The sequence below is a fragment of the Aythya ferina genome (genome assembly GCF_964211825.1).
Source record: "Aythya ferina genome assembly, chromosome: 1".
In the NCBI taxonomy this organism is placed as follows: Eukaryota; Metazoa; Chordata; class Aves; order Anseriformes; family Anatidae; genus Aythya; species Aythya ferina.
In genome coordinates, this window is record NC_140296.1 from 460,084 (window position 1) to 481,300 (window position 21,217).

The 21,217-nt window shown below is 52.6% G+C and overlaps 1 protein-coding gene across 1 annotated transcript; it reads right to left on the reverse strand.

Annotated features, from left to right (window-relative positions):
• Positions 1–282: 282 nt before the first annotated feature.
• LOC311426583 (uncharacterized protein) lies at positions 283–21,189 on the reverse strand. The gene is made up of 2 exons (XM_084503046.1): positions 7,991–21,189; positions 283–1,747 (listed from the first exon to the last, which is right to left on the reverse strand). The coding sequence occupies exons 1-2, from the start codon at positions 8,977–8,979 to the stop codon at positions 784–786; spliced, it is 1,953 nt and encodes a 650-aa protein (XP_084359172.1). The 5' UTR covers positions 8,980–21,189; the 3' UTR covers positions 283–783.
• Between the last annotated feature and the right edge of the window lie 28 nt (positions 21,190–21,217).

Genomic DNA, 21,217 nt, shown 5'->3' on the forward strand with positions numbered 1-21,217 from the left:
AAAGACACAGTTCTAAAACCCAGGTCTGTTGGTCTGCAGAGGAGCTAACAAGCGAGCTTCTCAAGGTGGGATTCCTGCTGATTGTATCATCTCAAACAGGCTGGATGAGCTGTGACACCTGCCACAAGGATGTGCTGGCCACAGGTCTTCCCAGGGTTTCATGTACAAACCTAGAAGTGTACGGCTGCAACGTGAGCCCTGTGTGCCCAGGCACAGGATGGGCTGCCAGTTCATGAGCAGGGAGAAATGGGGGGCTTCCTTTCCTTAGTAATGCATGCATCATTAATCCATGAATTTATTGTGTACCACCAGAGATGGTAATAAGGACAAGACATACATGATCAAGACCAGTCCTTGAAGATCAGTGGTTTCCTAATTGCATGCAGGAATTCCTTAGGCTCTGGTTGTGCAGTGGGATTTTCTTCATCTGGCCACCTTGGACACCAAAGGCAGAGGTGGATGGACACACAGAAGCCACCTCTGTTCCAGCTGCTTCTCCTGGCCTTGTGAATTGCTGCAACCAAACCCCCGATAAAGCTCTGAGTTTATGGGATAACACCAGATTAAATAAGATAAAATTTTGGTATATGGTTCAGAACTAATTTCTCCTTTTGTAGTGGTGATGGGATTTATTCTGAGGAAGCATCTCATAAGCAGGAAAATTGATCAGTAATGGTGTTGTGCTGAGTCTAAAAAAGGAAGAAGCCGTGTTATTTCACACACATGCACTCTGCTTCCCTGGTAGAGACAATTTCTCTTCCTTTCGGGGGAATAACATCCTTGTCACCGCAATTGCCCAGTCCTAAAGAGTATCTGGGACACCTTTTCTCTGATTAGTTTGTTTTTCACTGAGTAGACAATGGGGTTTAGCATGGGTGGTAGGAGCACGTAGAGATTGGCCAACAGGATGTGAACATGGTGGGGGACATTGTGGCCAAACCGAAGAGTGAAAAATGAGAAAAATGCTGGTGTGTAGAACATCAATATAACACAGGCATGAGAGCTGCAGGTGCCAACTGCCTTCACCTGGGCATTCTTGGAGGAGAGCCTGAAGACAGCCCTGAGAATGAGGCTGTATGACACCCCAATGAGCACAATGTCCAGTCCTGGGCACAGGAGGGTGGTGGCAAAGCCGTACCAGACGTTCATGGAGATGTCGCTGCAGGCCAGCCGGGCGATGCCCATGTGCTCGCAGTAAGTGTGCGGCATGATGCTGTGTCCACAGTACAGCAGCCTCTGAAGGAGGAATATTGTTGGGAACATCACACAAAAGCTCCTGGCTATTGCAGCCACCCCTATCTTGGCTATCACTGAGTGTGTGAACACCGTGGCGTATCGCAGGGGATTGCAGATCGCAACGTACCGGTCAAACGCCATGGCCAGCAGAATGGTCGACTCCGCAATGAAGCTGAAGTGTGTGAAGAACATCTGGGTAAGGCAGGCATGGAAAGACATCTTATTGGAAAGGGACCAGAATATGCTCAGGGCTTTGGGCACTGTGGAGGAAGACAATATGAGATCTGCCACCGCTAACATGGCCAGGAAGAGGTACATCGGCTCATGGAGGCTTCGCTCCGTCACAATGACAAATAAGAGGACAAAGTTGCCAAGGAGCGTGGCAATGTACATCAGGCAGAAGGGGATGGAGAGCCAGGTCTGCAGGTCCTCCAGGCCTGCCATGCCCAGCAGAAGGAAGGAGGCAGACTGCAAGCTGGTTTGGTTGGTAGCCACCATGGTGGGAGGATGCCTGAGTCAGTTCGGACTCCCTTCTCTGTAAGCAGAAACAGGGGGAAGATGGGAAGCACCATTCATAAAATGTAAAAAACATGCTCGGATTTCTCTGGAGCACTTTATTTCTATGAATTCTGAAGCGGGTTAAAAATCACTCCCCCCATGCACTAGGGAAGTGTGCTTGAGATACTGACCCCAAAGCAAGCAACAAATTAAATTAACAAGTGTTTCATAGACTCAGGTGCTGAAATGCAGCAGAGGTGCTCACAAAAAGTCACAAGTCAATGCAAAAGCTTGGTCAGGCACCCAGGAATCCAGCCCCCCTGGCTCTAGTTGCTGTTATTTCTTGTGCTTGTGTTCTGTAGCACCCAAAAGCATGAGGCACATGACAAGCTGGGACTGACTGACACTGATTTTACACAATATGCTATTTCTTTCACTACCTACCTCACCCCTCTCCACACTCATTCACTACACATTTTGTGTGACAGCAGACGATGATCTCTGCAAGGCAGGGATGGCTCTCACAGCACCCACGGCAACCAGGCTGTTTACTGATTGCTGCCTCACATCAGTATGAAAGGATGATCCAACAACCTGCGCAGAACAAAGCGGAGTGGAAGATCAGCACCACACAGAGTACGTGGTCTCAGGGAATGGCTGTGTGCTCGGGAGGCAGAGCAGCTGCTGAATTTTAAAGCAAATTCAGAAGCAAAGGTCTAAGGCAGAGCACGGCACTGAGAGACAGAAAAGCTGTGCCACCCTGGCATGGAGTTTGCACCGAGATGCTCAGGATCCTCGGAGTTTGCTCATGTCAGTGGCCAAGGATTGCCCACTGCATAACCAGGTGGAGGGGCATTCACTCTGCAGCAGGGTGAAACGCAGCCCCTGAGCCCCAGCAATGCTGCCCTGGTGCATCCTGCCCCGCACTGCCCCACCTGCCACCAGGAGTGCCCTGAACGAGCCCAAATCCTCCAGTGATCAAATTGTACAGGGCTTGTGTGTGCAGAGTCCTCTCTGCACTGCTGCAGCTTTTCTCCTGGGTGTTACCCTGAGACTTTTCTGTGCTCCACCTCCCCTGCAAGTTGCTCAGCCAGACCCAGAAGGTGGTTTGCAGTATATGCATAGAAATGACAAAGCCACCAGCGAGGGCAGCATCATCCAAATTAGTCAAAATTTAAAGAGTCGTGAATGCTTCCTGGACAATGGGCAGTCAGCGCTAGGTCTCTGGCTGCTGACCATCACATGAGCCCTTGCTGATACTGCTCTGCTTCTCTGAATGCACATCCTGGTCCTCTTGTTGGGAGTTAAACACAGCAGGCAGCAGGGGGGCATCAGGCAAACTATCAGCTGTAGGGCCAGGTTGTGCCTGCTCCATGCCAAGCTGGTTCTGGTGAGGCCTGGGGAGTCAGGCAGGCACTGCAGGCAGCCCCTGCTCAGCTCATAGGACCATGGGGTGGTCCAGTTATCTATCTTTTTTTATCTATCTATTAACAAACCTGCTGGGACAATTCTGCTTCTCATCTCAGAGCCTAAATCTGCAGCTCGGAGTGATCCAGGGGAGCTTTTCACGTTCTGGCTCAAATCAGGCACCTCATCTACAGCGACCTACCAAGCAGCAGCTGCTGCAAACAACTCACCAGCTCCGTGACAGCCAGGAACGAGGGCATCGCCTCTGGACCTCTTGGGCCATCTGTGAAGCAGAGCAGGGAGGCGGCGATGTTTGAGCACTCCTGTGCATCCCCACGGGGCTCATGCAGCTGGGCGGGGGCAGAGCTCTGGTTCGTGCTGCTTGAGCAAACGTGTTGGAAAGCACACCAAATGAAGGGGATTTTGACTGGAATTCCTTTAACGTGGGCTGCCTGGGCAGACGTTACCTTCCGTTGCCTCTACAGATGGGACAAAGCCATCAGAGCACTGTATCGGCTCCTTCCTGGAGGGACTGGGATGGGATGAGGTAGCTGAAGACACACAGATGAGTGATGCTGACGTCTTCCAGACAGCCCTACAGAGACGTTGCAGGATCTGCTGTGCTCACTGCCTTTAGCCTTCCTCTGCCTGCCTGCGTGGGCATCTGAGTGCTGCTGCTTCAAGCACCAGGGTGATTAATACAGTAAATGTGTCTGCTCTCTGCAACAGGCTTGCATTGCAATTCCTGGTCTGAGTGTTCAACATTGTCTTTGTGAGGATTCTCTCTGAGGACATAAAAAGAAAACACAATATTAACAAAGAGTGGGAATGGGAAACAGGTGGGTGAGCAGAAACAGGTCATGGCGGAATGGAAACTAATAAAAGTATGAAAGAAATCAAACGTGGGTACCTTAAATTAAGCAGTAAATCTAGATTTAGTTGCTGAAATAAAAACAGACAGATCGTCTTTACCCATATACTTTCTTTTTTTATTCTTTGAGTCAAGAAAATTGTGACCTGACATCACATTTCAAAATTAGATTTTCAAGCTCCCAAAACTGGAATATTTGCAAAAATTCTCTGTCTCCAGCTGCTAGCATGTTCGTGCCTTATGGCTACCCAGCCCCAACACGTATACAGTAGCACACAACTCCTGGCTCACACTGACTCTAGTGCAAGAATTCATGGTTTTAATGAAATAAGGTCCAACAACCCCCTTGATCCACTTGACATACATGTGGCCTAGGCAGGCTACCACTGATTTTTAATACCTGCAAATCAATATTGTGTTGTTGAAGCTGGGATTGTCTGTCCCATGCCTGACCAGGGTACCCCACCCTGTGGTCACCCAGTGGCATGCAGATCTCAGTGTAGGGGTGAGGGGCTATTTTGGCTCCATTCTCTCTCACCCTTCCCACAGGGACCTAGAACAGTCCCAAACAGGGCTGTTTGTGGCATTGCCCAGCAGCTTTCCGGGGTTCCCCTCTCCTCTCCCACACTGGTGATGAGCTACAGCTCAAGCCTGAAAAGCAGGCATGGGTTTCAAGTTCCTCAGCTTTTGGATTTTCAGCCTAAAAGTATCAAAATCAAGACATGGACACGTTCTGAGTGCAGCAGCTGTATTTGTGGGGTGGGATCAGGTCTCTGTGCACAAGCATCCTTTAACTGATGATGGCTTCACTGGATCTCCGCTTCAGGAAGCCGCTCAGGTGAGGACCCTCTCATGGAGACCTCACTTACATTACGCTTTATCCCTGCTTCAGAAAAAGGAGAAAATGAGAAAAGTTAGAAGAAAAGGAGAAACAACTTTCTGCAAAGTTTCTGGCATGGGATATGAAGCCTACAGGGTTAGTCTGGCATGGGGCAGCCTGTGAGACCCCATGGACTTGCTGTCCTGTTTGTGGTCTGCAAAACAGAGATAGCCCCTGCCACACACACCTCCCCTCCCCACTAGAGGAGCTCAGCACGATGGCAGCCCCTCTCCCCAGCTCTCTCCCTGTCCCTCTTCCCATCCGATCCCCATCACTCTCCCTAACCCTGCTCCTCATCCCCTTTTCCTCTCCCCCTTCCGTCACTCCGTCCCCCTCTCCAACCCTTCCCAATCCCTCTCCCCATCCCCCTCCCCATACTCTATCCCCATCTCCTCTTGCCATCTCCCTTCCACCCCCCCAATCCCTCTTTCCATTCCCTTTCCCCCTCCCCATCCCCCTTCTCATCTTCCTCCCCCCCATTCCCCTTACTCACTCCTCTCCCCCCCCCCACTTCCCATCCCCTCTCCCATTCCCCCCATCCTCCCTCCATCCCCCTCCCCACCCCGCTCCCCATCCCTTCCATCCTCCTCTCCATTCCTCTCCCCATCCCACCTTCTCCCCCCATCCATCCTTTCCTCACCGCCCCATCCCTCCTACCCACCCCTCTCCTCCTCCCCGTCCCCCCCTTTCCCTTCCACTCGCCCCTCTCCCCCCCCCGCTCCCCATCCCACCCCCATTCCCCCTTCTCCCCCCCCCCCCCCATCCCCTATTCCCCCTCTCCCCCCGCTCCCATCCCCGCGCCCAGCAGGGGGAAGCCGAGCTCCGCGCACCGCCCGCCGCGGGGCCGCTCCCGGTGAGCGCTGCCCCGGGCCGGGGGCTGGGGGCTGGGGGCTGGGGTCCCGCTGCCACCCCCCTGCCGCGGGGGCGAGCCCCGAGCCCTGCCCGATCCCGGGGCCCGGCCACCAGCAGCTGCCCCGGGGGGGCTCCGAGCCCGAGGAGGGGGCTCCCTCCGCAGGGGGCTGCCGGAGCTCGGGGCGCTGCGTGCCCCTGGCCCCATCTCGCTGTGCTGGAGCTCGCCGAAGGCCCCCCGGGGGCTGCGGGGCTGTGAGGGGGGAGCGGGGCCGGGAGGGGGCAGCGGGGTCTGCCCGAGAGGGGGGCTCTGCCCTGCAGCCCCGGGGCCCGATCGGGGTGCCCAGCAGAGCTCCCCAAAGCTTTGGTACTGGAAGTCACAGAATTGCCGGCCTCCGAGGTCTTCTGGGGGGGCTTATCACCTCGGTGTACGTAGGGGGTGCTTTTACACATCCTCACGGTTTTATAGACATCAGCCAAGCACGGCAGGATGTGCTGGAACCACTGATTTTCAGTATTTTTGTAGCTGGCAGTGTCTCCCGAGGACATATTGATCATAGTTGTTACAGTGCTGTGTGCGCAGTCCATGACAAAGACCAACAGAATAAATTAAAACAGTTCTTAAATGCTGAAATTGGTTTAAAATGTCCTTCCAAATGTAGTCAGTTTATACAGTGCCTGCACCTCTGGGTCAGCTGGAAGAGAACTGCTCCTTTGAAAGAGTGCTAGCCATTAGCTGAAGTGGGAAGAAATCCATCTCTGAGGTCTAAATGAGCCAGCCTGAGGAAGGCGTTGTGCTGCAGAGCCTTATGGAAACCCCAGCATACTAATTAGCGCAGCTTAATCAAAGAATGACAATCATGTCAAGAAACTTGGTGCTGCAGTCTAACCCAGGCAAAATGTTCCAGGCAGAACAAAACAAACCTAGCGAGGAAAGTACTCATGTTTTAAAGAGAAGACAACAAGACAAAACTTTTGCTTAATGTTTGAGTCCAGAAGTCAGTGCTGCACAGAAAGCGTTCCTCCTGCAGGGAGAAATGACTCCAGCAGACCTGGGGGCATTTCTACGATCAGCCCCTCCGTGGGTCCGGCCACTCCAGCTGTGTCTGCAGGCAGCTGCCCGACCCAGTGACCCTGCCAGCCCCAACCCCCGGCTCCTGCCCACCCTCTTCCTGCATCTCACAAAAATGGATTAAGTCCTAATGGCCAGTGCCCAGCCCGGACTTCCCGCACCCATGCATGGTGCCAGGTGGCCAAAAGGACCACCAGAGAGAGCAGTGCCTGTCCTGGTGCTCTAGCAGCACTCAGGCAGACGTGACCAGCACTACTCAGTCCCAGTCCCCTTGGATAGCTGGGCAGGACAGGATCTGACCCTCTCCCACTTGATTCACAGTCACCCTTGTGCATGTGGACACCTCAAACTCTGGAGCAGACCAGAAGCCCATCCAGATCCAAGTCCAGACCCTAGACCCCATTTGCCCACTCTCCAGCTCCAGCCCTCGGTCTTTCCAGTCCCCAGTCTCCTCCTGCTCACCAGTTAGTCCATCTTGTTGTTTGTCGCCAAGTCCCACACAAATTCCCCCCCCCCACAGACAGTAAAGTCACAGGAAAGAAGACAAGACAGGCTGTGGTGGCCAGGTGCATGGCCTGGAGGGTGTATTTATTAGCAACTTGCTTACACTTGATCAGCCCCTTTACCACCCCCTCCACCTTCCGATCCCGGTTCCTCCCTGGATCCTTTTCCTCACCTTTGGCCCTTCTGAGCACTGCATAAAATATCTCACCTTTCCCACAAGCTCCCTAAGTTGTCCCCTATAAAGTCTTACACAATCCCCCAAGCCCCCTCAACTATCCCCCACCGTCCGCTCTTTCCCAGGGGACCCATGATGACTTTCTTTCTGCCTTCTCAGCAGTTCTGCTTGAACCTTTTTCCTCCTGGCTCCTCCAGTGGCCCCTTAGTCCCTGACTTCAACATTGTGGTCCCTGGTATTGTCTCTGAGGTTTTGTGTTTGTGAATCTAGATGTAGTTTGCCTCTGTTTATATGCTGACAAACCTTTAACCAGATATCCTTATAGTCTTGCATTGCAGGTAATGCATTGCACCTATCCTTCTCTTTCCATATACCTTTTACCTTCCCCCTATCCTTACATTGGCAGAAGTGCTTGGCGTGTTCCCCTCTCCCAGCTGGTCTTCCTGGGGGTTGAACTTTACATAGGACAGCTGGCAGTAGCCATCATATTGGCTTTACTGGAAAATAGCAGCCCTGGACTTGGGGACCCCTCGCTGGCAGAGCATCCTCAGTATCCGTCTCCGGATCACTTTGGTTTTCATGCTGTAAACGATGGGATTCAGGATGGGTGGAGCAAGGAAATGGAGGTTGGCTGTGAAAGTGTAGACCTGGGGAGACACATGTTTGCCAAACCGGTGCAACATGGAGAGGCAGATCATGGGGATAAAGAAGAGCAGGACAGCACAGACATGGGAGATGCAGTTGTTGAGGGCTTTCAGACGCTCTCTCCAAGTTGGAAGGTTCAGGATGGTCTTAAGGATCAGAAGGTAGGACAGGAGCACAAAGAGCAAGTCCAAACCCAGTGTGGAGAGTAGCACAAAAAGGCCACAGGCACTGTTGATCTTTGTGTCAGAGTCTGCATGTTTGATGATATCTGGATGCAAGCAGTAGGGATGGGACAGCTTGCTGGCCCTGGAGAAGCACAGCTGGGTCAGTAGGATCGGGAGTGGGAACTGGAAGAGGATGGTTCTTGTGACAATTGCCACACATATCTTGGTGATCACTGAGTTGGTGAGGATGGAGGAATATCGTAGGGGGTGGCAGATGGCCATGTAACGATCAAAGGCCATTGCCAGAATGGTGGCAGATTCGATATCTGTGAAGCTGTGAATGAAGAACATTTGGGAAAAGCAGGTGCTGGAGCTGATCTCTCTGCCCTCCAGCCACAGCATCCTCAGCATGGTTGGGAACACAGATGTGGACAAGCCCAGGTCAGACAAAGCTAGCATGGCAAGGAGTAGATACATGGGTGCATGAAGACTCTGCTCTGCCTTTATTATGGCAAGGACAGTCCAGTTCCCCAGCAGCACCAGGAGGTACACAGAGCAGAGGAGAACAGCAGACCACATCCGACTGGATTCCCATGCTGGAAAACCACCCAGAAAGAATGATAGAGTGCTGGTCTGGCTGCTGTTGGTCCCAGGCGGGATGAAACAGGGATGCTCCATCTCATCCTTGAATAGCTGAGCTGGAATGTAAGCCAGCAGGGTCACACACACACAGGCAGTGAGAAATACTCCGGGATCCCTTCAGCCTGAAGACTTGGGTAAGAGGTATCACCATGACCAGCAAAGCCGTGCCACAGCAGAACCTAGCAGGAGCTGTACCGAAACAGTCTGAGGATACTTGTCACCTCCCTGCGTGCATGCACCGACACCGAACACACTCTGGCAGAAAGCAGGTGCTATATGTTGCATGTCCAGTGTAGTCAGGATGTAGCTCCGGCTGCCTGGTATAGCAGGGGAAGGAACATACAAAAAAAAAAAAAAAAAGTCCATGAGGAACTGAGTGACTGTGCAAACACTAGCTGAGGAAGGGAAGTGTCATTATGATTAGAGAGCTGTGGTGAATCCTGTTCTTGATTTTTGTGCTTTTGCTGGGAATTTCCAGTGAAAGACAATGGATGAGATGCTGAACTGCTTGTGCAAATATAGCAGCTTTCTTAGGAACAAAGATCAGTAGAGCTCGGTCCTTTTAACAAAACACAACACAAAACACAACAAAACACAGGCCAAGTACAAACCCCTGGAGGGAAAACAGTTCTGCCTAAGCTGAAATACAGTAATTACTCACAAAGCAACATGTGAAAATAGGGCACAGATAGAAGTAAACTGGAAGTTGCAAGGAAGCTGTATTATGGTGGGATGTCTCTGAATATTCTCCTACCAGAAACACAGGGAGGAGAAATGGCACTGCTTTTACAGAACATTTTCTAAGGGATGTTTTCTACTGAGGGAAGGCAGCGTCTCATGCTGCCAGGAGGGATGGGGACAGTACTCAAGGACTGTGGTGTCTGGAGTCCCAGGCTTGCTCTACATGTCTGGCTCTGGTCCTCAGCTGTCTTTGAAGGATCACCCACCACAGGGCTCCCACGCACCCTGGCATGGTTTGGGGCTGTAGCACGCTCTCAGCACACATCACTGAGGGTCACTGAGCTTCCCACAGCCCCACACCAAATTGGATCTTTAGCACCTTCCAGAGAGGTCTTTCCACCCTACTCTCCTACAAGAATGTTCTGTGGAGGCCTGTGGGAATGAAAAAATACATTGGTTTTTTTTTTAAGAAACTTCTCTGGAAATGCCTGGTTTTGACAGCTGAGTGAGCTCTGTTATGGAGGTCCATGTCACCTTACCTGAAACATCCACCTGTACACCTAGGAAAGCGTTTGAAACAATGTGAGCACCTGTGAAACCATTACATTTATAAATACATAGATCCACCTATCTGTTCAGAAAATTGCAGAACTATTTCCACTCTGTGCTGAAATCCTCTATTCCCCAGGACCTCTCTTTGCCCTTCCTGCCTCAGCACACAGTTTGATGCCCAATCCAGCATCCCTGAGTAACTGCAAGGATGGAGTGAGCTCAGTAGCTTGACCTGGGCCTGCATGAAGATGCAGACTTCAGTGTGTGGGAGTTCCCTCTGGTCCTTTAGAGATGCTTATCAAAGATCACCTCCGCATTGTGTGGAGGGGAAGGAGGAGGAGTTGCAGGACAAGGTTATCTTCAGACACAAGCATCTGTCAGGAGCAGTTAAAACAGTGGTAATTCCCAGCTCAGTCTCTACCCTGGGAGCACAGGATCTGTCAGAGGTGTTGCATAATTGCCCCAAATTTTGGCTGTGCCCCATCTCTTCACCTAAAGCTCTGGCAGCGCTTCACACACAGAAGGCTGGATCAACACTGCATCAGCTGCTTGCACCAAAACCTGGGGAACTTCCCTGTCTCATCCCCTCTTTCTGCAGGACAACAGCACACCACCACCACTGCCATGGAGCCAGGAGCTGTGCTGAGCTGGCAGAGTGTGAACTGGAGTGGGCTGGCAGGGAGACGAGAGGGGAGCCCTCGGAGCCCCTCCAAGGAATACAAGGCCCTCTTGGGCTTGAGATCAAGTCCACACGAAGCTCCCGCGTGTCACAGCCTGTCAGAAAGAGCCTGAGCACTACGGAAGGGAAAAGTAAGAGTGAATCCTGATGGTTGTCTCAGTGATTTTAACAGGTACAGCTTGATGGACTCCACAAAATGACCAATCCCCCAAGTGCACCTCAGGATTTCACTGAGACCAAGTGTCCTCACGATGCTGTGAGAGGAAAAGGGGCTGCGCCCTGCTCCAGCACAGAAAGTGGCACCAAGCAGATGCAGGGATACCTATTCCCCTTCACAGGCAGCGGAAAATGAGAGTTTGTGTCTCTGAGAGCTTTCCTATCTCTCTGCAGTGGGGAAGAGCACAGCTCCTTGGAGCAGCACCCACCTCAGGCAGCTGAAATGAGCTGGCCATGGGAGGGTGACGGGGAGACTGCGGCTGCAGCAGGCCCAGTCCCCTGCTGCGAGGAGCTGGGGCTGGCTGAGTCCCGGGGGGTGGCACAGTGCAATCTTCAGCATGGTCAGGAGCCCACTCACCTGCCTCGCTTGTGACCAGCCCGAGCTTCCCACCGGCACTGCAGCGATGCAGCAGCCTGTTCCTGACATCAGGGCTCGCTGCAGACGAGAATTTATAGCAGATCCCGAGCGATCCCCGCTGCAGGAGAGGGCTGGCCTGGAGCAGTGGGATTGTTGCTCAGCACTCAGAGCAGATGCATTAACCCCCACAGCACCAGGTCCAACCTGGCACACCGCGCAGCTCTGCACCGCGCCGTTGGTCCCTGCCCATGGTGACAGGGAACAAACCCTGGAGACCCCTGCGGAGGCAGCCTCCTCCTGCTGTCCTCCCCTCCCCAAAGAGCTGAGCTCTGTGTCAGGGTGGCAGGCGGGTGAGACCCCAGAGTTGTTCCCAGCCCCACTGCAGTTCTGTGGGTTTGAAGGCAGCCCTGGAACAGGCCTCTGGAACAAACCAGAACTATGTGGCCCTGTGTCCTGTCCCCAAAAGTGGCCTTAGGTGAATGCCTAGAGGAGAATGTAAAAGCAGGGCAAGTGGGCTTGTTAATCCTTCAAGCCCATTCTCACAGTAGGCACTGAGATGATCCTCGGGGTGAGCATGTGCCTGTGTAACACACTGAGCCAGAAGAGATGCTCCAGGACATCCACCTGCACCCCATCAGCTCTCCTTGGGTCTTCTTTGCACAGGCCCCTTGTACCCTTATCTTGTAATTGCAGTGCTGCAATTATACTTTAATTCAGAAGGTCAGCAGCATGTCAAGGCATGATTTAAATCTCCTGTCAGCACTCAAAAAGGACCATGCGAGAAGCAGGAGGGTCATGGGGGGCTTCCTTAATCTTGGAATGGATTTTACTGAAACACTTGGTGCACTGGTGAATGAAGTGTTTTGAAAAGAGCATAATAATAAAATAGACACCCTGAGAGGATCTCACCTGACTAAAGGAAATAAGAACAAAATGCTTCCATGGCCTATTTTTGGTGAGAGGAAGAAACTGAATGTTTAGTGCTGATCATTGTAGCTCAACAGCCTCAGAGTGGAGGGAGACGGTCAGAGTTCAGTATCTAAAGTTATATTTATTACTGTACTCTTTGGGGCCTGTCTTCCCCGCTGGTAAAACAGTGAAATGGAAAAATATGGTGCACAGGGATGTGGTGAAGGTATTTTTACTGCAAGGAAAAACTGTGTTGGGGCAATGTTAACAAAGATGTAGACTGTTGCCATTGTTCCAGTGGAGGTTTGTTACAGCAGCCGGCACAGCCCCCGTGGTTGCCAGCAGGGAGCAAATGGGGCTGGGGGCGGCTCTGCAGCAGCAGCAAGGCTGAGCCCCACGCTGAGCTCTGGGAGCCCGCAGGGGTGGTGGTGCTGGGTCCTGCCCAGGGCCCAGAAGTGCTGGCAGTGCCTCATGCCACCGTGAAGTGAGGGAAGACACCATCCCCTCTCAGGACACCTGGGTGTGCATGCCTCATGGCCATGCTCAAAGCATGATGTTAGATGCAGGGCGAGGAGGTAAACTTCTGCAGTACAACTCCTCCTGCACCAGGGATAGGCTGCCACAGGACTTGGCCCACAGGAGAGTGGAGCTCAGCTGGTTTCTGTAAACCAGGGCACCCAGAGGAAATGCCAGAGCCCTCCCAGTCCAGAGCAGCTCCAGTGGGGTCTGCTGCCTCTGTGCCCAGCCATGCAACCAGAAAGCACCAGCCCCCCAAGTGTGTGTGCCTGTGGCTAATTCCTGTTACAGAGGGGTGCATGTGAGAGGCTCGGAGTGCTGTTGTGGGGGTCACAGCAAAGGATGAAATGAGTACAGGGGAAGAAAAGGGTGAAACTTGGAAATTCAGCCACAAAGACAAGTGTCAGACCCAGAAGGGTGTGTGAAGGGACTTGGTCCCAGCCTGTTCCCAGAAGCTGCAGTCTTGCTCTTGGTGCCCCTTCCCTGGAGGTGTTCAAGATCAGATTGGATGAGGCCCTGGGCAACCTGATCTGGTGGGTGGCATCCCTGCCCACCAGGGGGTTGGAACTGGATGATCTTTGAGGTCCCTTCCAACCTGAGCCATTCTATGATTCTGTGATGGAGATGATGGGAGGCTGTCCTCCCCATGGGGATCAGAGGCTGGGGAGGCAAAGCAGGGTTTTGCTGGCAGGGATATTTACTAAATTGGGGAGGGAGGTTCACTGGAGCAGAACAGCCTCATGCTGTGCCAGCAATGGCACAGAACAAGGCATTTGTCCGGGCAGAGAGTGACATCTTTGCTGCTTTGCTCAGCTGTGAGCCCTGCACCCTGCTGCATAAGCATGCCCAAGGTGCAGCATTTTTCACCGAGGGCAGCTCAGGAGCAAAACTCACCCCAGCCAGGTGGGCTGCTGTGTGCAAAGGCAGCACTGAGCTCCCTGCCAGGCTTTGCTCTTGCTCCCCAGTTGGTGCTGCCTTGTTGCATGAGAGGATGGACCCTGCAGCGGGTCCATTCCCCCCTTCCTTAAAAGCCATACCTCAGTTTCCCTGCCTGAAGAACAGGGTTCACTTTCATTTGCAGGGCTCTGTGGCTTACAACTGAGATGCTCCTCATCAGTGCATCAGGCTGACGAAGGCATTCAGAAAACAAAGCTGCTGCCCAGGCTGCTCCCCACATCAGCCCTGAGGTCTGATCTCCTTCTTCCCCATGCTGCAAGGCTTGCCCAACAAATGCTGCCTTTTAGACATGGACCAACAGGCATGTCCCAGGGCAGCAGTGGTGCCTTCAAATGCTGGCTCCGTGCCTGTTTGGAATTGGCTTGTGTAAAACAGCAGCTCCTGGAGCTCCCTGGTGAACTTTGTGCATTACGATATGCAGGAGTTCATTCTGGACAGCCTAAAGCTTCTGCATGCAAATGTTCTGTGCTGTGAATTGAACCACACTTACCCAAAGCTCCTCAAACCCAGTGAAAGAGGCCAGCACTAGGGCCTGTGTGTGGCCAGCTCAGCACCCCCCTGCATGAAGCCATGCTTAGCACAGTCCCAAGGGCATTACACTGCGGTGGAGTGGGTCTGAAACTCCTTTTCAGCCTGAGCACTAATGAAACCCTGCTTAGGAAGTATGGCGTTGTGCTGTAGCCCTTTTGTTGGAGGCAGGTGTGGGACTGCAGCACTCAGCCTGGGATTCCTTTCCTGAAGGGGATCTCACCCTGCCTGGAGCATTTTGGGACACTTGGGGTGAGCAGCAGCCCAGCCTCGGTTTTCCCACAGTTAGACACCATCCACCAGGAGAGGGTGTGTTGGGCAGGGCTGGACCCGAGCTCTGCCAGCACAGAACCAGGGGGCACCCTGAATTGCTGAAAGACTTTCTCTGGGTGAGGCAGCGAGGTTTTGTGCTCCCCTCTGCTTTGGCGATAGAAGAGGTTTCAAAAGCGGTGGCAAATTTCAGTCCCCTCCTCAACACACAGGCAGAGGATGGAGAAAAGCGGCTGCCCATCAGGACACGTCCCACCGTCCCCTTAGGAGTACAGATCACCTGTGCCTGCCCCTGAGCTGGAGGGCAGTCGAGAAGCCCTGCTGCCACAGGGGCACGCAGGCAGCCCTTGCCAGGTAATCAGGGGCCACACGGTCTCCCGGCTCTACTAAGAAAAGAGAAAAAAAAAAAAGCTAAATATTTTTCAGCTGGCTGCCACACTGCCTCAGCAAAAATATTTTCTGCTGCGTCAGAAGTCTGACACAGCACAAAGGGGAGCCAAGGACTGCCTTATCTCTGCCTGGCTGGGCTCTGTTTGCACCAGCAGCGTTATCACCCCCACACAGCCACGGGTGGCTGGGCTGGGACGGGCGGCCGTGACTCAGCACCACTGTGGTGCAAGCTCGCTGTGCTCCACTGACGGCTGGAGAGCCGCAACAGTGCCATGGAAATCACTAAAACATCCTTCTGCAGCAACTGGACTTGACTGTGGGAATGCCAGCAAGAGCCCATCTGGGTGCCTGGAAGCGGTGCTGGTTTCAGAGCTGCCTCTCTGCCCGGATGGATGTCTGAAGGCAGAATCAAGTGTCCCTTGGGGCTGGGTTGATCCAGGGTCTGCGGGCTGTTCCCCCACCTTGGCTCAGCTCAGCCCCAAACACCCTGAGAGAAAGGGCTCAAGTCATGCACCAGTCTCCAGTTGCACCAGGGGAGACTGGACATGAGGGAAAATTTCTTCATGGGGAGGGTGGTGAAGCACTGGAGTGGGCTGCCCAGGGTGGTGGTGGAGTCCCCATCCCTGGAGGTATTTAAGGAATGTGTGGATGTAACGCTGAGGGACATGGCCTAGAGGTGGAAATTGGTAGGTCAGGCTGATGGTCAAACTTGGTGAACTTTTACAACCTTGATGATTCAATAATTCCACGATTCTATGCAAGGGGCTCTTTTTTGGCTGGGGTCTTTGGTTAAGGCAGCTTTTCCGAAGCAGTGGTGGGCAGAGCCAGGCAGAGCTGCAGTGGGCCCAGTGCTGGGGCACTGGCCAGGTTCCTCGGAGCTGAGCTGCTCCTTGGAAGAAGGGATGGCAGTGGCTGCAGGGAAAGCAGGGCCATGTGCCCTTACCCTGAGCACTCAGGTTCAGGTGTATGTGCGTGTGTGTGTGCAGGTGTGTGATCTCCACTCTGCATTTGTGCCCTCCTGCACTGCCCAGCTCGATGCGGCCCAGCACCTTCCCAGTGGAAGGCAGCCCCCAAACTCCAGGCACTCCAGGACATGGCATGCCACTGAAGATTAAGGCTTTGGGATATGAGCCACAGTTTGGCTGGGTTACCAGCAAGAGACTGGAACATGTTTGCACTGAAGGATTTTAGTGTGTGAGCATGTAACACTTGAGGACTTTTTTGCATTGCTGGTTTCCTGGCCAGGGCACTATAATTACTGGCAGTGCTTATTCTGTGGCATCACAATCATTTATTTCACCTGAAATGGGCAAAAGACCCCAGAAGGGATCTTTTCTGTGGGCCTAGTTCTCCAGTTTCCCTCCCTCCAGTGCTCACTTCTGCTCTGGCAATGCACAGGGCCCTGAGGATCACCATCAGGGACCCCCACATTGCTCAAGGAGCAGGGTTGGGGGGCTCAGCTCCTGATCAGCTGTAACTGTACTCACTTTGCACTGCTGTGAATGTTGCGTTTGGGCACTGGTGATGAAAAGACCATTCTGTACCACCTCTCACTTCCACTAAGAGAACAAAAAATGAAAGGAAATCGTAGTTTCCCCATGGATACGGTGGCTGCACACCAGCGTGGCTGGGAAATGGCAGCAGCCGGTGTGTGCAGAGGTGTGCAGAGGTGTGCGGGGCCATAGCGTGGCCCACCTCAGCTAAATGCAGGGGCAGAAAGCTGGCTCCCTGTGTACAGCTGGGTGCTGACGTTTATCTTGCACTGCAGCCAGGGTGGCAAGGAGCTATCTGGTACAGGACCGCAGGGTGTGGGAGGCTGGGGGCTGCCGGTGGGCGATAGAGGGGCCGGCAGAGCAGGGCAGCGGGGTGTGAAGCGGCCGATAGGTGCCTCCTGTGCTGCAGGCCTCCGGGATGCGGCAGCGGCCTGAGCACGGCAGAGCCCACGCTGGGAGAATCGGGGCAGCCGTGGTGCAAAACAGGCACAGTGCTGTGATGGAGACACCTCACGAACCTGGTCATGGAAACCCCTGTCTGGCTCCTGAGCCCTGTCCCACTGCACTCGGGGAAGTGCTGTGTTGGCCCTTGTAATGCGCCCCTCTCCCAAATGTCCCCCTGGTGTCCCTTGGGCTCTGTTTGCTCCAGCCCAGTGCACAGACTCTGGTAGGAGGCCAGAGGCTGGAACCTTTGGCCAGGAGCCTGTGTCTGTCTTGAGTTGAGCAAATGAAAGCCCCAGTGAGGAAGAGGGATAAGAGCAAATAACCGAACCAGTTATAGGCAGGGAAAACACTGCCTTAAGGGATACTGCCCTGGAGACATCTTGCCATGAATAAAAAAGCTGTTTTTGCCAATTTCTGTATTGCTTTTGCCTGAGTTCTTGCATTGAGGGATAACTCAGAAGCTGTTTAATTAAATCATTAGCTTTTCCCTGAGTGTCCTGGCTTTTATGCCTGACCTTGTGCCTCACATCTCTTCACCTCACTCTGCTCTGAACCGCCTGTAGCCCATGACACTGGACTGGCTTTCGAGCAGAGCAGAGCCTGCTGAATCCCTTTACAGGGATATAGGGACAGCAATATATGAATATGATCAGGTCCCTTCTCCTGTGGTGCCCTGGAGGTCCTCTGTGTATTCCTGTTGTGACTAGCCCCAGACTGCACATAGTGTCTCTAAGACACACATTTCAAAATCACAAGACTTCTGACAATATTAAAGAAACACAGTAAAAGGCTGTAAGCCAGCTGAAATGCTGAGGACCATGTCTGGATAGTAAGTAGGTCATTATATGGCATGACATTCAGGCTGTGAGTGCCTGATGCTGGACTACCTGAACAGTGGCCCAAGCTGGCAAATGGGTGCTCCGCTCCTCTTGGAATCAGGGCTAAAGGGCACGAAGGGTTAAGCCTGGCTCCTGAAATGAGATATCCATGTTAGGGGATGCGTGGCTCTCTCTGACCCCCAAGTGAATTTTGCTAGCCTCCTAACAGGAACGAGATGTGGACAGACAGAACCGATGTTTTCCTGTTGTTTCTTCCACTGGTGCAGCCAATAGTTTATTAACGCCCTGCAATGCAGAATTTTTGTGTTCCTGACCTCTGCAGCTGGAAAAAACAGGCTAATAAAAGGTGCGTGGCACAGAATCAGCGCTGCTGCAGCACCCTGCCAGCCCAGTGCCAGCCATACACTTGCTGCAGGTGTCCAGGGTCTCGTGCAGGTCTCGTCATTCTGCTCCCTGCCCTCTCAGTCTGGTCACAGACTGAATCTGCTGTGCCTAGGGGCTGACTCTGGGACAGAGCAGCACTCATTTAACCTGCAGTTATGTTTCCCCCTAGTTTATTGCTACAGCACAGAAGCCATTTGAAATGACTTTGGGTTGAAGGCAGAGTGCTTAGGGCAATGAGCCAAAGCTAAATTAGAAAACTCTCCTTGTGATAATAAGATTAAGCTCACTGCCTACTTGCTGTAAAACTCTGATCTGCGCTGACTCTCCACCGTGGCATGCCCACATCTCTTCTGCCTGGGGTCTTTTCTGTTTCCCTTCCCTCCTGAGGAAAGAAATGACACCATCAGAGATTCTTGGCTTTCATGTTCAGGCCAGTAACCACACTGTCCCAGCCAGGGCAAGGTGTATAAATTATGGTGATTCAGACCAGCCTGCCGCTGCACTGCATTTTCCCAAATCTGTCATTCTGTCCTGAAAGGGTCTAGAGCAGGAGCCCTGCTTGTTCCTTGGGGTCTGTGACCATCTTGTAGAGCTGTGCTCTGGTTCCACATTCAGGGTCCACCTGGACAGTAACCTGAAGCCTGCTTTTGTCCCTGGAGCAGCTCTTCAGAGGGTATCAGCATTAGCAGAGTGGTGGGGGTGCAAGTTAAAATGAGGCACCAGGGATAGACTGGACACAGCCAAAGTGCCAGTGGGGCAGGAGCAGGCAGCAGCCCATATGTGAATTTACAGCCCAGACTGGCTGTAAAGGGTTGTTGCTGTTATGGAGTCTCCACATCCAGAAGTCCCCAGTATGCCCCTAACCTTATTAGCTGTCTGATTCTCCTGCTGTTACTCATTTTTTGAGTGCCCATCTTAGAGGATGTAAAGAGTATAAGGAATTGCTGTAGGTATAAAACCAGCCATTAAAGGGGATCAATACAGAAGAGTGGTGCCAAATGAGCTTGCCTCAGAGCAACAGCTGAAACATTTCTGCCACTTTTTCCTGTTTACTCTGCTCCCCTTCCCCTCCCCTTGGCTCTTTGGGACCACTGTTAAGCATCTCGTGAACACCTGTTCCTGCTCCTGCAACTGCACCAGCAAAAACCAGACCTGAGTGGTCTCAAAAAACACTCAAAACAGTCCACGGTGCGGGATCAGAACCTGAGGTTTCTCACTGTAAGCTATGTCTCTGCCTGGTTTTCCATGGAGTCCAGAAAATCAGCATTTTTAAACCACAGATTCTTGCTAGCAGCAATACTTCAGTTAATATTCTCTTCCAAGCCTCTGTGTTTGATGTTGTTCTGCTTCTCCCAGCTTCACATGCCTATCTGCCAGCCCTCCCTGAGCTTTGTCATTCTGCTGGTTCAAATGCAGCAGCGAAGCATCATTATCTTCTGTCTTTTAAAGTTCATCTTCACAGAGCTGAAAATGAGACTCCCATCACCGAGGAGGCAAATGCACTGCTAATAATAGACCCAGATGTAGCTTGGATTTTATCTTCAATGTGGGTTTCCCACCAAATGTAGGCTATAGGATGAGAGAATTGATTAATGAAAAGTCCATGCTAGGCCATGTATTGTCCTCACCCAGCTGGACGTACAGCTGTTTTGGCCAGCTCTTTGCTCTGCTGTATGCACCAACTCACATGATGTGAATATCTGTATGAATTTAGGGCTGCATATATTTGATTTAATGCTGTGAGTCTTGCCTTAATAAAAACTGACAACTTCTGAAGTCGTCAGATCTCCTCACGAACATGGGTGTGTGACTCTGTCTGTTCTTTAGGTCAGAAACTACAGCAAGTGCTGGCCACCTGTATGATACATTTATCTGTGCTGAGCAGCCTCCGCTCCACATTGTGCTATCAGAGCTCCCCGATGACTCCCTTGCAGCTGAAAGGGGCCTATGGGCCTTGCCCAGGATTCAGAAATTAAAAAACCAAACAACAAACAAACAAACAAATGAAAAACTAAAAAAAAAAGTGCCTCCTAGGACGCTGCAGCAAGGGTCTGAAATGTGACCACATCCTGGACCACCCCAGCTGGAGCACAGTGAGATGCCCATGCTTGTGCCACTGCCCTGTGCAGCTCTGTTCATGTCAAAGGGTTTGTAACTGGAATGGAGCAGAGGTCTGGATGAAACCTCCTAGACTGCCTGCAGACAGACCCAAGTCCCACAGGCTTGCCAGGACACTGCACACCCCCTGCATCCTGGCTTTGCATGCCTGTGCATGGGAGCACAGTTTTGCCCAAGGGCTTAACATGTCCTTCCATTCAGGAAAAACAAAAATTCAGTTCACGTGGAGAGTGAAACCCAGAGCCAAGCAGAAACCTTTTGTAAGGCTCTGAAATGATGGAAGGGGATGTTGCTGGTCTGTCTGTAACACGGCTGGTCCTGCTCTTCTTGTGCAAGGAAGAATAATTTATTTTCACAGAAGGGAGAGGACGGGGAAGTGCCTGCCTCATTAGTGCAGTATGACCATTAGAAGAGCAGAGGAAGCTGCCCCAGGCAGTGCCTGCCAGCTCCAGCACCCCACTGCAGTCCTGCAGCCCGAGGCAGTGGAGAGGTGCGACCTCTCCCTGGGGTTCACACCAGTCGTGGCCACATGTCCTGGGCACTTGGGCTCCCAATTCAGGTGTGAGGCTCTGGGCTGGCAGGCTGACATTTTCCACATTTCCTCCTGATGAAAGGTGCTCGATTTAATAAATGGGCAGCAGCTCCTCTGAAGGTCTGTGCACCCAGAGCTGCAGAGCTGCAGTCAAGGGCAACAGCCCTCAGCATCCTTGGGAAGGTGTTGCTGTGCAGAAAGGCCTGTGCAGCGCCCAGCTTCATGAACCAGGCCACCTGCCATGGCAGAGAAACATCCCTCAGGTTTAGAGAGCCTGTAGATGCTGCAGAGGGGCCAAATTCGGGTGCTGCAGGCATGAAGGCAGTGTAAAGCACCTTGCACAGGGGTCAGCTGATGGAAGGGAGGAAAGGGAGATAAGGGCTGCTATGCCCCGAGCCTGCCTGTTGA